The sequence below is a fragment of the Paramisgurnus dabryanus genome, chromosome 14 (genome assembly GCF_030506205.2).
Source record: "Paramisgurnus dabryanus chromosome 14, PD_genome_1.1, whole genome shotgun sequence".
Lineage (NCBI taxonomy): Eukaryota > Metazoa > Chordata > Actinopteri > Cypriniformes > Cobitidae > Paramisgurnus > Paramisgurnus dabryanus.
The window spans coordinates 6,591,973-6,609,366 of record NC_133350.1 but is presented as its reverse complement, the minus strand read 5'-3'; the positions used below and the strand labels follow the sequence as shown (position 1 = coordinate 6,609,366).

Genomic DNA, 17,394 nt, shown 5'->3' with positions numbered 1-17,394 from the left:
CATCAATACTTCCTATAGGCTTAAAATGACTTAAAGGAAAACACCACTGTTTTTCAATATTTTACTATAATCTTACCTCTAATTAGATGAATTGTTACATCCCTATCTTTTTTCAATGTGTGCCCTTAATCTAATCTACAGCGCGTTGGGAATGTGTAAGGATTTAGCCTAGCCCCCATCATTCCTTAGGATCCAAACAGGGATGAATTTATAAGCCACCAAACACTTCCATGTTTTCCCTATTTAAAGACTGTTACACGAGTAAGTATGGTGGTGCAAAATAAAACGTGGCGATTTTAAGCGGATAAAAAATGAGAACTATATTGTATGGCGGAAGAGCACTTAGTTTGCAGCACTTCCACCTTGGCACACAATAACATCAAGATATCTTCCTTTGTGATGAGCAGAACAAAGAAATGTATACAGGTTTGATGGTGTGTAAATGATGACAAAATTATTGGGTAAACAATCCCTTACTTCAGCTGTAGTATCTCTTTAATGCAATCAAAGTTTGTATTTGGTTCAAATCTCAAGAGAGGGACACCATACAATCTGGCAAAACTCTGATGGAGAATTTAATCAAAGGACCGGAACGCACTTGGTGACTTTGAAGATCCTAAGCAGACGCAGAGCTCGTAACACGCTGATTCCAAAGGACGTCCCCGGCTTCACCATGGCCCAGACCACCTCGAATATGCTGCCAACAATGACCTGAAACACGTACATAGTCAAATCCCAACGCAAATAAGGAACGCACTTAACACTGACAAGGGCTTGGGTCGGCATCTAATAGGTCAGCAGCTCACAGAGGTTAAAAACAGAGAAAGAAAAGTAAAAACCAGAGAAAGCAAAACGTAAAATAGGCCAACAGAGAAGAACACTCACGGTACAGTCGAAACAGTTGAATGAGGAGTGGAAATAAGGGCGCGTTCCCAGTCCGTACATCTTAATCAGCATCTCTGACATAAAGAGGCCTAGGAAAATGAACTCAGCATAATCTAGAGAAAAAGAGAAAGTGAGCAAGAGATAAGGACTGTTAAAGGAAACAGATGCAAGGAGAAAGCACTGGAAGAGTGCACAATTTGGAGGACGAAGTGGTATTCAGTAGAGACCTGGTAAAATAAATTTAAAAACGATATGATAACATTGCAATTCTTTAAGCTTAGTATGTAATAAAACTATGATATATTGAGATCTTTTATTCCTTTAGTACTTCTTATACACCATACATTTAAACAAATGTTAAGCAATAAAAGGAACAGTAATGCCACAATCACACTAGACATTCTGTTACATTGACTTTCATTCATAAGCATGCTAATGCTGCAAATCGCAAACTGAAACATTTTGCAACGTTACAAAGGACTCTGGCCTGTGAATTTATATCATGTGAAGACCAATAGATGATCGATACATCACAGACTGACCTTTTCAAGTGGCGGAAACACTGAAAATAACTGTATCGCAAAATTCCATAACAAAAGCAACAAAAACAGCGCGAGCATAACAAAATCCATCAAGTGCAAATAATAAAAACAACACTTTAGTATATAATAGCACAATATCACATGCGGTTGCTGCCCATATACTTTAGGAAGAGAAAAAAAATCTAGTGTGATCGCGGCATAACCGAGACCCAGTATTTACCCAAAGGTCCACTTACAGAGGAAGTCCGAGAGTAGTTCAGACTGATCATAGTGTACGACAGCCACACACAGTGTGTTGAGTCCCACCAGGCTCAGAACCGTCCAGTAGAAAGCCTGCGTCTTCACGATCTTTCGAATAATGAAGCGAAAACGTCGTTCTTTCTTGCTAAATGTGGTTCCATCACCCATTCCACTCATGCTCGCACGAGCAAAAGGAGAGCCTAAAATATAAACCATATTTTCATATGTATAAAAATAGACATATTAATATATAGACATAAAAATATATGGACGGTTTCAGCAGTAACAACATAAACAAACGGCTTTCGCAGAACAAACGTAACTTCATGGAAACTCCGTTAAGTATCAATAACAATAGAGTCCTTTAAGAGTAGTTTTATTCTGATAACAAGCAAAATAAACAACAAGTAGATTCCCTAAGTTTATATATCATAGCTAAAGCATTTAAAAACAACATTGAGCACAACATGCTCATTTTCCAGCTTCCCTAGAGTTAAACATTAGATTTTTTGACCGTTTTTGAATCTATTCATCTGATCTCCGGGTCTGGCGGTATAACTTTTGGTATAGCTTAGCATATTCCATTGAATCTGATTAGACCATTTAGCATCACGCTTAAAAGTAGCCAAAGAGTTTCAAAATTTTTCCTATTTAAAACATGACTCTTCTGTAGTTACATCGTGTGCTAAGACCGACAGAAAATGAAAAGTTGAGATTTTCTAGGCAGATATGGTTAGGAACTATACTCTCATTATGGCGTAATAATCAAGGACTTTGCTGCCGTACCATGGCAATGATATTACGCAGCGCCTGAAAGTAGTCCCCTTGGTAACTTTCAATAGCAGGGGACTATTTTCGGCTGCTGCGTGATATCATTGCGCCTTCTGCAGCCATGTTACAGCAGCAAAGTCCTTGATTATTACGCCAGAATGAGAGTATAGCCCTAGCCATATCGGCCTAGAAAATCACAACTTTCGGTCTTAGTACACGATGTAACTACAGAAGAGTAAATTTTTAAATAGGAAAAATATCAAAACACTTTTGGTTTATTTTTGCGCACAATGCTAAATGGTCTAATCAGATTAAATAAATTATGCTAAGATTTGCTAAAGGTGGTCCTGCCATACCCAGAGATTGTCTGAATGGATTCAAAAACTGTAAAAATCAAATGTTTAACTCTAGGGGAGCTGGAAATGAGCATATTTTCCAAAAAAGTGGAGTGTCCCTTTAAGATTGCATACATTATACACAAATTACACAGTAACGATAGCTTAGTGTCGTTATTAAATGCTTAAAGGGATACTTCACCGATTTAGCATTCAGCTTTGTATCTGTAGAAACCCGGCAGTATTACTGAATGACCATGTTTCCCTCCATCATTTCCCCCTGAGAGGAGAGATATCTGCATTTTGGTTCTGCAAAAAAGTCCTCCGATGATGCAAAAATCGTCATATTACATCATCGGAGGACTTTTTTGCAGAACCAAAATGCAGATATCTCTCCTCTCAGGGGGAAATGAGGGAGGGAAACATGGTCATTCAGTAATACTGCCGGGTTTCTACAGATAAAAAGCTGAATGCTAAATCGGTGAAGTATCCCTTTAAGCTCTGATATAAAAACTAAGTTAATCTACTTGTTTATTTAGCTTGTTATCAGAATTAAACTACTCTTAAAATGTGGAGTGTCCCTTTAACTACAGATCAGCTGCTAAACCTAACGCTTGAAGGGAGGCATACATACAGTAGTTGAGCATCTTAAACAAGTGCCTTTTAGCAAATTTCCTAATGAAATTGTTTAGGCCACAAAACATGATTTTCGTTTCTTACCAACTGCATCTCCCATGTGGTCCTCTCCTTCCTCTGGATTTAACAGGTCAGCTTTGTTTTTCTTTAGTGTGGGCCTGCGACGGGATCCTGTTCCCACAAACACATTTTTGAGTCATTTTAATCATGCATTACATTAAGGTTCAAATCTGATTGAGTGCAAAATGAGAAAATTCATACGGTCACCAGTGCCATTGTCATCCTCAGCAAGTATGACCTCCTCTGTAAAATGAATTAAAGAGACATTGGCCATTGTGTTTTGATGATTCTGTTCTCATTGTGTGTTTTATTTCTGCACAAACTCCTGCAGATCTTTTAGTTCAGCAGCACTGAATTCAGGTTTATATGTACTCGTGTGTTTTGTGTGCACACCTGCTTTGCAGATCCACTCCAGATACCCGTTGAGCTCTCTCTCAATCTGCTGCTGACGTCTGAGTTTGAGAAACTCACTTCTGTTCTCCACACGCTCTCTCTCTTTAGCAAACTCACTGGTGGGAAGACAGACATAGATACCAGTGTATACATGTATACCAGTTTGTTGATATAAAGTATTGCCATAATAAAGCTCCTGAGCGATTTTCCTATGGTTTATTTGAATGTTTGGTCTTACCCAGAGAGGACACCCAACACTAGATTGAGCATGAAGAAGGATCCGATGATGATGAGGGGAACAAAGTACATCCAATTCCAGGCACTGCCTAAGGCATCATTACTCTGTAAAACACACACATACATATACACATCCGTATAGCCAACATGACCCAAAGTGAAAATTCAAAGTGAAAAACAAAATCATTTTCAACGTACGTAATAAAGCATATCAGTCCAACCCTCCATGGTGATACACTGAAAAACAGTGAGCACGGCAAAGAGGACGTTGTCAAACTGCGTGATGCCGTAGTTTGGCCCTTCCCAGGGGCCGTCACACTTCGTCCCATTCGGACATACACGAGCGGGCAGCTGCTCACCACAGGGCTGTTCGTCAAAAATCTCACCTGGGTAGGTTTTGAGAAAAGGGATAACATGTTATTTTGTAGATAGAAAGATTGATTGACAGAGAGAAAGGGGCATAACCTGTGTGGCGTACCTGTGATGCTGTCATAGCAGGTTTTGTGGAAGATACCCATGTAGAATTCCAGGCCAATGATGGCAAACATCAGAATGGCCACAAACAAGAGCACGCCGATCTGTAGCAGTGGTATCATGGCCTTCATAATGGACTTCAGCACCACTTGCAGGCCTGGAGAACAATGACGTTAGAGATGTTCGATGCATGAGAGATGTAAGATATTAAAGCCAAATTTTTAAAACATGTAATAGGAGGCAAACAATCAAAACTGTTACAACTTTTAACTCTTTCCCCACTAATGACGAGATATCTCGTAAATTAACTTTTAATTAGCGTTTATAAAAAAAGTTGCCAGCAAGTGCCAGCATTTCTTATGATTTTCACAAAAGTTTAAAGCCTTTTTTCAAACAAAAAAGTTTCATCCTATCTTTATTTGTTCTCTTTTATCACCTCTCAAATATGGGTAGGTTTCTTCAAAAATGATTGCATTTTTGTAAGGGACTTTTGATAGAGATCAGATTCAGAGCGATGATCGAAACCTACACAGAGTTTGAACTGTTTGCCCTAAGGGGATATTTCCATGTTTTATAAGTTGGATAAGAGCGCCACCTGGTGGAAAATAGCGGAAATAAGGAATGTCTGAAAAACTCGTCATTGGCAGGGAAGAGTTTTCTCTTAATTGATGAGTTAGACTCTTCCCTGATGAGTTTTTATGGAAATCAATTTTTCCGCTATTATTCACTAGATGGTGCTCTTCCCAAGCTTATAAAACACTTAGGGATAGTTTATCCAAAAATTAAAATAATTTCATTAATGACCCACCCTCATGTCGTTCCAAACTCGTAAGACGTCCGTTCATCTTCGGAACACAGTTTAAGATGTTTTATATTTAGTCCGAGAGCTTGTAGACCCTTCATTGAAAATCTACATACGGTATACGGTATGTCCAGAAAGGTAATAAAAACATCATCAAAGTAGTCCATGTGACATCAGTGGGTCAGTTAGAATGTGTTGAAGCATCGAAAATACATTTTGGTCCAAAAATAACAAAAATTACGACTTTATTCAGCATTGTCTTCTCTTCCATGACTGCAGTGACGTGGATGATGTATGACGCAGCTGACGTGTTATCTGTTGCGCCCCAGCTGTTTTTTTGTGTGTGTGTGCCAGGGCTTCGTTTACAATCTGAGGGAGACGCACGCTGTAAGTTTGAATAAAAAACTTTGCAAACATGTCTGAGGATAACACGTCATCCACGTCACTGCAGTCATGTGACTTTAGTCTCGCGTATGCCCTTCACAGCAGACGCGGAAGAGAAGGCAATGCTGAATAAAGTCGTTATTTTTGGACCTAAATGTATTTTCAATGCTTCAACACATTCTAACTGACCCACTGTTGTCACATGGACTACTTTGATGATGTTTTTATTTCCTCTGGACATAGACAGTATACCGTGCATAGATTTTCAATGAAGGGTCTACGCTTTCGGACTAAATCTAAAACATCTCAAACTGTGTTCCGAAGATGAACGGAGGTCTTACGAGTTTGGAACGACATGAGGGTGAGTCATTAATGACATTATTTTCATTTTTGGGTGAACTATTCCTTTAAGCATCCACTGATTTAGAAACTCTGTGTAAAAACTCTGTGTATGTTTTGAACATCATTCTGAATCTGATCGTTAAAAAGTCCTTTACAAAATTCAATTATCTCAGCTTTTTGCTCAAAATGTTGTATTTTTAAAAAAACCTAACGATATTTGAGAGGTGATAAAAAGAGAACAAATGAAGATAGGATAAAATGTTTTTTTGTTTGTTTGTTTGAAAGCAGATAATCTGTTCTTTCATTTGGTATGTTTAAATATTTATAGAAGAAATTTTCTGGAAGGCATTCAACTTTTGTGAAAATCTTAAAAAATGCTTCCGCTGACTGGCAACTTAAAAAAAAACACAAAGATATAAAATTGCTTTAATTACGACTCAATATATGTGTTTTAATTACAATAAAGTTATTGATAAAAACGTATCGAGTCAATCATCTTCGTACAACAATCGGTATTCAAAGTATAATACTTTAAATTAAATCTATCCATCCGTAAATGCCAATCCAATATTTCACATTGTGCAAAGAGTACAGACACTCAAGAGAAACAGATACACTCAGATAAAACACTTACTTGGAATTCCTGACACTAATTTTAGGGGCCTCAACACTCTGACTGCTCGCAATGTCCGCAGATCTAATTCTGACCCCACGGAGGAAAGTATACTGGAAGAGAGAGGAGAAAGAAATAGAAAATGATTCAACAGAAGAAAGAGAGAGACAGAAAGGAGGAGATAATGTTTAAATCATATTATGGGCTCCATTAATGCTTGTTTTTTTAAACCAAATTTATACGAGAGCAGTTTTCAATTGCCTTCTGCTCATCCTTTTGTATAACACTTGAGTATCAGGGCTATTTTATAGGGATGTCGAAATACAGTATGTAGATAAACACATACTGTAGACACTCTGTAAGCAATTGAATTCACTCTGAAAATGCTGAGTTATTTATCCAGCATTGGGTCAAAAAGGGACAAACCCAGGCGCTGGGTTAAATTACAACAACTTAAACATACTTAACATATGTTAAATTACAACACAACGGGCTGAGTTTGTCCCCTTTTGACCCAATTAAAAATAACCCAGCATCTTTTAGTGTACATAATATGTTATTGTCCAATGCTAGAATGAAAGTAGACACAAACACACACATACACGCGCAAACAATCCTGGGAGAAGAGGTCAATCGCAGATGAATAATTGATCAGACACTGCTCTGTTCTCACATCACACACTGGTCTGATCATCTGATCTTTAAGTGTGAGTGTCTGTGCCAGGGCAATGTCGAGATCCTGAATTGAACAGGATTTTTTGTTTAACTATAAATTAAAACATTTATAAAATTATGAATTTTGCAAAAAGTGTACTCGGAATTAAAAAAGTAAATGATGAAAGAAATAACTGTTACAACGATACAAGTACATCTAGAACAAGAACAATGCGTTTTCGTTTTAAAAGCATAACTTTTGTTCCGGCTACGCCTGGCATAAACAGTATTCCAGGGTTTTCGATCCTTGATAACAAGAGATTTTTGGAAAAACACTGCACTCTAAAAAAATGCAGGGTTATTTTTAACGCAGCGTTGGGTTAAAAAGGAACAAGCACAACCCATTGGGTTGTAATGTAACAAGTGCTAGGTTGCTGAAATGAAAATGCTGGGTTGTTTAAAAAATATATAAACATTACCTGGGTCCATTTAACCCAACGGTTCGTCCCTTTTTGACTCAATGCTGGCATTTTTTGTAGAGTGTGCAGACCCTGTTTTAGTTATGGGGTTGCATATGTTTTTTTTTTTTTACAAAAAATAAGACATGGCTGCCCACATTTGCTCCCTGATTGTGTCATCTGGATCATTTCATAATCTTACCTGATTTGTCAAGGCCCTATTATATGACCGTTACAAAAACTGGCATTTCTTGTCCTTTAAAACAGACGTTGTGCAATTAAACTCTAGTATGCATGCAAGAATGGTCATGTGAAATTTCGGTCGTATGTAGTGTGGATAGAAATCTTTTCTGCCAGTATAGACTAGGATAGTTTATATTTAAAAATGCCACTTTAAAGGGACACTCCACTTTTTTGAAAATAGGCTCATTTTCCAGCTCCCCTAGAGTTAAACATTTCGATTTTTACCGTTTTGGAACCCATTCAGCTTAACTCTGGGTCTTTTAGCATATCTTAGCATAATCCATTGAATCTGATTAGACCATTAGCATAGCACAAAAAAATAACCAAAGAGTTTCGATATTTAAAGTTGACTCTTCTGTAGTGACATTGTGTATAAAGACCGACGGAAAATTAAAAGTTGCGACTTTCTAGGCAGATATGGCTAGGAACTAAACTCTCATTCTGGCGTAATAATCAAGGACTTTTCTGCCGTAACATGGCTGCAGGAGGCGCAATGATATTACGCACTGCCCGAAAATAGTACCCTTGGTAACTTTCAATAGCTGGGGACTATTTTCGGGCAGTGCGTAATATCATTGCGCCTCCTGCAGCCATGTTATGGCAGCAAAGTATTTGATTATTACGCCAGAATGAAAGTTTAGTTCCTAGCCATATCTGCCTAGAAAATCGCAACTTTTAATTTTCCGTCGGCCTTATGTAACTACAGAAGAGTGCGATGCTATTGGTCTAATCAGATTCAATGGATTATGCTAAGCTATGCTAAAAGTGGTAGCGCCAGACCCGGAGATCAGCTGAATGGATTCCAAAACGGTAAGAATCAAATGTTTAACTCTAGGGGAGCTCAAAAAAGAAAATTAGCATATTTTCAAAAAAAGTGTAGTTTCCCTTTAAAAAGCACAAGTGTAAACATAGCTTCGGAGATATGGGGATTGAATTTAGGTATTAGCAGACACCCTTTCTCTCCTCTATTCCATTTTGTCTTTGTCTGCATATGCGGTGATGCCAATGTTACTAAGAGCTCATTCATTAGCGGTTATGACATAGAGCACCAGGCACTGGCTCAGACAATAGGCCTTTAACTGCTCAGCCATCACATGCAGCAAACACCTACATTATGCCAAAAGAAAAGACAGAATGCAGCAAACTCGTCTCCTGACTCATTCTTTAATGTCTTCAGCTTTGCTCTTCCTGTTAAGCCTGTTCAATGGCCAAGCACATTGTGACTAATTCAATCAATGGTCAGAATCATATTAGTTATTTTGTGATGTCATATGGTGCAATAAAGTTTCGAGAATGAGATTCTATGTGGCGCCAACCCTCTATACACGGCATATTGGTTCTGTCTCGACTATTCACAAGTAAACCTTAATCATTTATGAAATGGAAAACCTGATCACAGATCAGCAAGCCATGACTCCTTTTACCAAAACCAATTGAGATCTTTGGATGGAACTGTCAGTAATTAATTTACAGATATCTGCTGTCTCGCATAACAAATAACACCTATTTATGCCCCATCTTGCGTGATCAATAAGACTGAAATGCTTGGAGTACATACATATCTGCGTTTGAAACTCAAAGAACTTACTGTAGAACTGATCTGAGATCAGGACTGAAGCGCTTAGGCTGGTGATAAAGATCAGTTTACATTTTATTTCGTGGAACAGTGGAAACTTAGATGCGGGAAGGAATAAACTGCCTCCAGGTCAGGCGGTGAAGAACACTTTACGTTCTATTAGTGCAGTTGGAATACCAGAGCCCTGACTGCGCTAATATTCTACTACACACTAAAAGGCCTGCGGTAAATTTGATGGAAGAGTGGACTGACATATGTGTGTGTGTGTGTGTGTGTGTGTGTGTGTGTGTGTGTGTGTGTGTGTGTGTGTGTGTGTATTGCATTGCACAAGTTAGAAGAGATTTCTGCAGGAAAGCTGATGACCCAAGTTAGATAACTATTTGGATGATAGAAATAATCTGTGTACTGTCAAAGAAAGCACAATGGGATGATATTTTGAACACATCGGGCTCTATTTTAACGATCTGAAACGCAAGTGCGAAGCGCAACGCGCAAGTGAGTTTGTGGGCGGATCTTGGGCGCTGTTGCTATTTTCCCGGCGTGAGAAATAACTCTTGCGCCGGGCGCAAATCAATAAGGGGTTGGTCTGAAGTAGGTTCATTATTCATAGGTGTGGTTTGGGCGTAACGTCAAATAAACCAATCAGAACACTATCCAACATTCCCTTTAAACGCAAGGGCGCAAGTTCCATGGCGGGTTGCTATTATTATGACGGATTTACCAGGCGCACGCCAGGAGCGGTTCACAGCCGAGGAGACCGACGTCCTTGTACGGGGGAATCCCAAGCTTGCCAGCATAAATCGGGCACGCCGTGTAACGGGAGGTGGATCTGCCTCAGGACTTGACGCCAGCAGAGGACATCGCTGCGTCCACCCTCACCGCTGAAAGGGTTTGGGGGCTTTGAAATTGGACCCAAGAAACGCAAGCAAGGTCCAACCCCAAAGTACTCTTACAAATCAAGTTCATATACATTAAGGTTTCTTATGAAAACATTTTAACTATTATTTACATAAAATAAACGTAATACAGCCACACAACAAAGTTATGAAAATATTTTAATCGTTATTTGCATGAGAATAAATAAAAACTATCACCACAATGCTCACCACTATGATTCCCCTTATCTCGTGTATTAATATTTTTAAGTGTAACAATTTATGATTTGCAAAAATAACTGTTGCATCTGTGTAGATTAGATAAGCAAAGTGTATGCGCGTTGTGCACGCTATACGGTCAAGCATGCGCCCTTAAAATAGCATAATGAACCACGCGCAACGCGCCACTGACTTTAGACTAGTTTTTTTTGGTTAGTAGCGCAATTGTTTTTTGAAACTGCAAAATAGCATAAGAGATGGTTTGCGCCGCAACACGCCTCCGTTTTGCGCTGAACCGCCCAGGGAGCGCAAGTTCATTCCCTAGTTTGCTGACGTGCATCTGTGGAGGGAAAAACCCTGCTGTGCGCCGGCGCAAAATACGAATGATACATGCGTCACTGACAAAGTCAATTGCGCTGGGTGCAAGATAGGGCCCATCCAGTTATAATAACTGTTGGTATTACTTTTTAAGAATGACATGCAAAATAAAAAAGTAGTCTATCCAAAACTCACCATCATGATTCTGTGTTGTGTGTGGTTATCAGGTGGTCCTCTACGGTTTTAGCACACAACTATGTCATGGAAAATATGTCATTTTGAAACCCAGAAGATCATTTAGCACAAGCCTCAAGGTGCATTATGGGTATTCAGTAGCAACTGAGTGTAGATCTGTTGTATACACATTATCGTGGTGACCTATTGGATTGAATGAGTGTACCTGATAATGTCCACTATGGGACTGATGTATTTAAGATATGTCAGTGCAAGTTGTTTTCAGTTTTAAAAGCCCTTCAATTTATTTTAGTCTAGGACTAGTCTAATCCCTTTCCGGGAAAGCGCCCTTTAGTGTTTATTTGTAAATAGTAACTTGTACTCTGTCCTGTTTGGACTCTGTTTGGACACAAAATGGCACTATAAAGTGTTATTACTACTTAAGAACACTATATAGGGTATAGGGTATTCGGACAGAGTACAAGTTACTATTTACAAATAAACACTAAAGGACGCTTTCCCGGAAAGGGATTAGACTAGTCCTAGACTAAAATAAATTGAAGGGCTTTTAAAACTGAAAACAACTTGCACTGACATATCTTAAATACATCAGTCCCTTTGTTTTGCCTCAAAATCCACACATGTAATGTAATGTACGTGCAAGAAGGAATTCTCTATTTACAAGCCTTCCGCGTAAAGTGAAGCCCACAAACCCTCATGCGAGGAAAAGCATGCATTGTGGTTGTTAATGTAAAACTATGATGATAATAATAATAATAGTAACTTTTCGGGGTGGTTTCCCAGACAGGGATTAGACTAGTCCTGGACTAAAATAAATGTAAGAGCTGTCCAAATTGAAAACAACTTGCACTGACATATCTTAAATACATCAGTCCCTTTGTTTTGCCTCAAAATCCACACATGTAATGTAATGTACGTGCAAGAAGGAATTCTCTATTTACAAGCCTTCCGCGTAAAGTGAAGCCCACAAACCCTCATGCGAGGAAAAGCATGCATTGTGGTTGTTAATGTAAAACTATGATGATAATAATAATAATAGTAACTTTTCGGGGTGGTTTCCCAGACAGGGATTAGACTAGTCCTGGACTAAAATAAATGTAAGAGCTGTCCAAATTGAAAACAACTTGCACTGACATATCTTTAAATACATCAGTGCCCTTTGTTTTGCCTCAAAATGCGCACAAGTAATATTTTTAGTAAGGCATTTTTGTTATATTTCCTAATTAAACTAAGGCCTAGTTCTGGCTTAAGCGAATCCCTGTCCGGGAAACCACTCCGGGAAACCACATATATACAGGTATATCTGGGTACTAAAGGTGAACAAGAAGGGGTGGTTTTCCAGACAGGGATTAGCTTAAACCAGCAATGGACTTTAGTTTAATTAGGAAATATAACTAGTTTGAACAAAAATGCCTTACTAAAAATATTACTTGTGTGCATTTTGAGGCAAAACAAAGGACACTGATGTATTTAAAGATATGTCAGTGCAAGTTGTTTTCAATTTGGACAGCTCTTACATTTATTTTAGTCCAGGACTAGTCTAATCCCTGTCTGGGAAACCACCCCGAAAAGTTTACTAAAATGCAATAACCTTGCAGTTATGTTTGCATGGAAAACATCAAGCAGGCTGATTTTAACTCTTGTTTATCTAGTTTTTAGTCCTTCTAGAAAAACGCAAAGTTTTTTTGTGATTGTTGCGGGCAAAAATCCTTGATCTTGCAGCACGTTTTCTTAAAAAATGCGATGGAATATGCGGGATATTTATGCAATTTTATACGCTGAAATTGTGGGAATTTGCCAAAACTGTGTGCACTTGCAAAAACTGTTTGCAGATTTTCATTGATGTTAACGTCGCATAATTACGTCACTTCCTAACATTCCCCTGACAACAGGGGACATGGTTGCGCATGTGTGAAGTAAATGCAAAATTTTTGAACTTTCTGCTAAGATATTGTGGGGATTATGAAATCATGCAAGCCCTGCATATTTTGCAAGCAGAAATCTGCAATTTATGCGGCAAAAAAGCAGTGTATTTAAAAAATGCGGCCCGCATAAATATGCGGACTTTGGCTGATTATGCATTGAATCATGCGACCGCATAATCGCGTTTTTCTGGGGGGACTGAGTTTTAAAGCAGTTTATTGTATCTCTAAAGGATGTGCAAATAAAAAATAATGCAATACTGACAAAAACATTAATGAGATCTGCAAGTTACAATTCCAAGTTACTTGTATACATTCATGTTGCAAATTCTTTAGAAAAGTTGTGTAATGATGTGGATTTTACTTGTTTTACATAAGACTGTTTGTATGAACGAGTCTGGTGATATGAAAATAGCATGGCAATTGACCAATCAGGATATGATCTATCATCTGTAATAGATGGAATTCAGTCATGTGACCTTTTACGTCATGCCGCCATCTTGAGGACCTACCTAGTACCAGTAGGCTACTGACAAGCATTGGCTAGCTTGCTACGATTTACGGATTTCTTATCTTTTACTGTCTACGATTCTTACGGATACAGTAAATGGCTAAGAAAGATAACATGTCGCACCTCGACTGTCATGAAAAGAAATGCTACTTTAAAAAAAGATATCTTATATGTTTGTTGTAAAAAATGGAAAATGCAATAAAAAAAAAGATATCTTGGTTAGGGTGTGATGCCTACTCGATCCCTGATGCGTTCTTTCAGACGCTGTCCGCTGCTACCGCACTACCCCTATTTTACAACATAAGAAGGCGCGACACAACATGAAACTTTGCTCTAAGTATCACCTGGATCTTTACACATGAACACGAGCATTGAGAACATTGTTTGTGTACTAGTGTTGGGCGATATGCACTATTTTGAGATCGTCCTTTCGTCAGCCTGTGAGATGGGCGATACACGATAGTATCGGTGGGGCGTGGCAGTAGTTTATTCATTTTTTTATTTGTTAATTTTTTGCTCATTATAACAAGTTACTTGATGGGGGGACAAAAAAGAACAAGAGCAACACTGTCATGACCGCAACCTTCTTAAAACTGATGCCATTAATGCGAGCGCGTCATTAAAACCCTTACCATGATTACTTAATAACTTAAAAACATGCATCAGCGCACGCACATACAAACAATTCAATGCATTTAGTGCTGTTGCAGAAGGCTACGCGTGTCAAGCAGTGGTGCTCTCAGATGAGCCTTTTTAAATGCATCGGCCATGCAGCGGGTCATTACTACCAAGGATTACTACTTTACTTTATGTTTAGACTTCGGACAGACGCGAGAGCGCGTGCACGTGAGACAGAGAGAAGCGCAGCTGGTCATGACCCGGGTGCTAGAAGGAGTCCAAGAAGCGCGCATTAAGTGCAGGTACGTGCAAGAAGGAATTCTCTCTTTACAAGCCTTCCGCGTAAAGTGAAGCCCACAAACCCTCATGCGAGGAAAAGCATGCATTGTGGTTGTTAATGTAAAACTATGATGATAATAATAATAATAGTTACCATTCGTCAACTATCGTCATGACTATCGCCATGAAAGCCTGCCATTGGTGATATGTCTGAAGATCGACACGATACTATCGTCTATCGGCACAACCCTATTGTGTACACAGAGTTTACTAAAAAGAAGGTTTTGTACAACTGACTTTGGCTGTTATGTTGTCCGCTCGTCATCTCTGCCAGACGTAAAGAATCGATTTCCGATTGCGAATGAATGAATCTCATATGAGGCTCCTTTTTCAACTAGAAGGTCAATATTGTTTGTCACTTGCAATAAAACAATGAATTATCCGTGCATTTATATGGAACTATGCTTTAGGAGATATCCATGTATACTCCTCTCCTTCGTTACGTCGCATTCGGAGATCGATACATCTTGACTGGGAAGATGGCGGCGAGCGGAAGCCAAATCAACCAAAGTCAGTTGTTCAAAACCTTCTTTTTAGTAAACTCTGTGTACACAAACTTTGTTCTCAATGCTCGAGTTCACGTGTAGAGACACATGTGATATTCGATCAAAGTATCATGTTGTGTCGATTGTGTTTGATGCTCACAACATATTGAAGGCATAGCTCCTAGTTCTTTTGCGACCACTTCAGGTACTCAAAATGGCGGAAGACAAGTGAGTGACGTCAGCTGAAATGCGTCTATAAGTGAGATGACTTGAATTCCTAGCTAAAAAGTAGATTTTAATAGCAGTTGTCATTCATCTGATCTTTTAAATCTGGTCTTTCTCACAATACTTCACGATAGTCACTCCTATTGGCTCTCTCTCTCTCTCTCTCTCAGGGAAGGTGGAAGCATCTCCTAAAGGATGTAAAGTGTGATTTTGGGATGCTCTGGAGAGTAAAAATTGAAAGACACACAGTTATCCCTGAGAATGACAGAGCAACAGAGAGAAAGTTACTGAGAATAAGAAAGCCCCAGCCCAAGGGAGATGAGGATGACAGGGTGATATAGAGAAAGGGATCGAGGGATTCACAGGGAGAAAGCAGGTGTGGGAAAGGAGCGACAAGGCCTTCGTCTGCTGGGGAAAATCTGACAATCAATCAGAGTACACACATTGATGCAGAGGTTCCTGTTTTTGCTCCACGTTTATACACACACCTATATTCTCATTCACGCGGTTCATCTTCTGTAGCTTGTATGTATTTTATTTTATAGTTCTTCTGTTTATACTTTTTGTAAAAGGTCTGTACATATAGTGATTTGTCAGAAACTAGTATTAGGGGGGGGGGGGGGGGCAGTCTGAATATCAATAGACAAATAATTTTCACTAATAATCCACTTGTCCAAGTTTGTGTATATGTGCATATGTACGTTTCAATATACAATGGATGATCATGTTTGTGTGCTTAATGTCGTGTTTAAGAAAAGATTAAGTGATTCTTTGTTGCCTATTTGAACTAAAAAATAATGAAGATGACGATCATGGAAGTCTCTCTCCAACATCACACCACCAGGTCTCTCCCCGTTCACGGCATCACCATGGCAACCGGCGATTCCTCTTTTACGAAGTCTCCACGGTTACCAGCCTCCTCTCATTCATAACCGTTGCCGCAGCAACGAGCCCTGTGTCATTGATGGAATCTCGGCATTGCCGCGGCAACCGGGCCGGGAGTGAAAGATATAGTGTCCCCTTGTGATTGATCGCCACTCTCTCCCCCATTAATACGACAACGATTCTCTGGAGCACAGACTGACCAGACTTTTTTTTTCCAGATATATAGTTTAAACACCAAATGGAAAATCGGCTTCAGTTGCGTGCTATAAAATGTCTCCAAACGGTTACTCTAGCTTGTTGCCGAGTGAGACGTTCTAGACCAGCCGGTTCCTGCGGTACAACAGCAGGAGCGCAGGAATCCTCCTGCTTTTCGTGCGTGCTGAATCTAGGTCATCCTGATATGCAGTCAAACTCTACATTATTCAATGCCGTACACTCAGGCCTGTTCATCTGGGACTGTGGTGCAGTTTGTGAGGATGTTTGTTTGGAGAGTGCGACAGGGATCTGGTATCAGATATCTTTTTTTTTTTTGAAAGAAAGAAAGTTTGTAAAGTAGGTCTTCACTAATTTCTCATTTGTTCCTTCTGTGTAAAGGTTTGATTTGATCTGGGCTGGATACGAGCTAATAAAAGAGTCCATTTCAAGCCAAAGGAAGAAGTTAGATGTATATTACATAATACAGTACCTTCATGTGTACCATCTTTCTTGACTTGACTTTCTTACTTATCATAGTTGCTAAGGGAAGCATCACTATCACTTCACATAGCTTGGGATTTGAACAACCCATTAACCCTAAGTATTAAACCTGGGTGTTTAACTTTATGGACATGAATAAGATTGCCCTTCTACTTTTAAAGCCACAAGACTTGCGATTTTTATCTGGTAGATCATAAAACAGGGACAGATTGATATTAAAATGGACCTGAGCCATATATTACAAAGATAGTAGACTCTTTAGTCTTTTGCATAAAAGCAACCACCTAGCAACTACCCAGAACACCCTGGCAACATCATAGTAAAGCCCTGGCAACAACCCACAGCACCCTGGAAACGTGATTGTGAGTTTTGTTCTCCCTCCTCACGTCCTTTCTGTTCCTTGTTACCAAGCACCCGTGTTCCCCGCACCATTGTGTTCCCCCACCTCTCCTGTCTCTCTC

The 17,394-nt window shown here is 39.2% G+C and overlaps 1 protein-coding gene across 16 annotated transcripts in view; it reads right to left on the bottom strand.

Moving 5' to 3' along the window:
• cacna1ab (calcium channel, voltage-dependent, P/Q type, alpha 1A subunit, b) overlaps positions 1-17,394 on the bottom strand; it is a 164,723-nt gene that overhangs the window by 68,784 nt on the left and 78,545 nt on the right. For 14 of the 16 annotated variants that reach the window (XM_073811818.1, XM_073811804.1, XM_073811812.1 and 11 more), the window contains exons 6-15: positions 6,736-6,827; positions 4,578-4,730; positions 4,298-4,485; positions 4,101-4,204; positions 3,863-3,978; positions 3,671-3,712; positions 3,494-3,580; positions 1,664-1,867; positions 886-998; positions 599-711 (exon numbers count right to left, since the gene is read on the bottom strand). In XM_073811818.1, the coding sequence (XP_073667919.1) occupies positions 599-711; positions 886-998; positions 1,664-1,867; positions 3,494-3,580; positions 3,671-3,712; positions 3,863-3,978; positions 4,101-4,204; positions 4,298-4,485; positions 4,578-4,730; positions 6,736-6,827 (1,212 nt within the window). The remainder of the gene's footprint in view (positions 1-598; positions 712-885; positions 999-1,663; positions 1,868-3,493; positions 3,581-3,670; positions 3,713-3,862; positions 3,979-4,100; positions 4,205-4,297; positions 4,486-4,577; positions 4,731-6,735; positions 6,828-17,394) is intronic. The other 2 variants (XM_073811808.1, XM_073811816.1) reach the window with 1 other exon arrangement.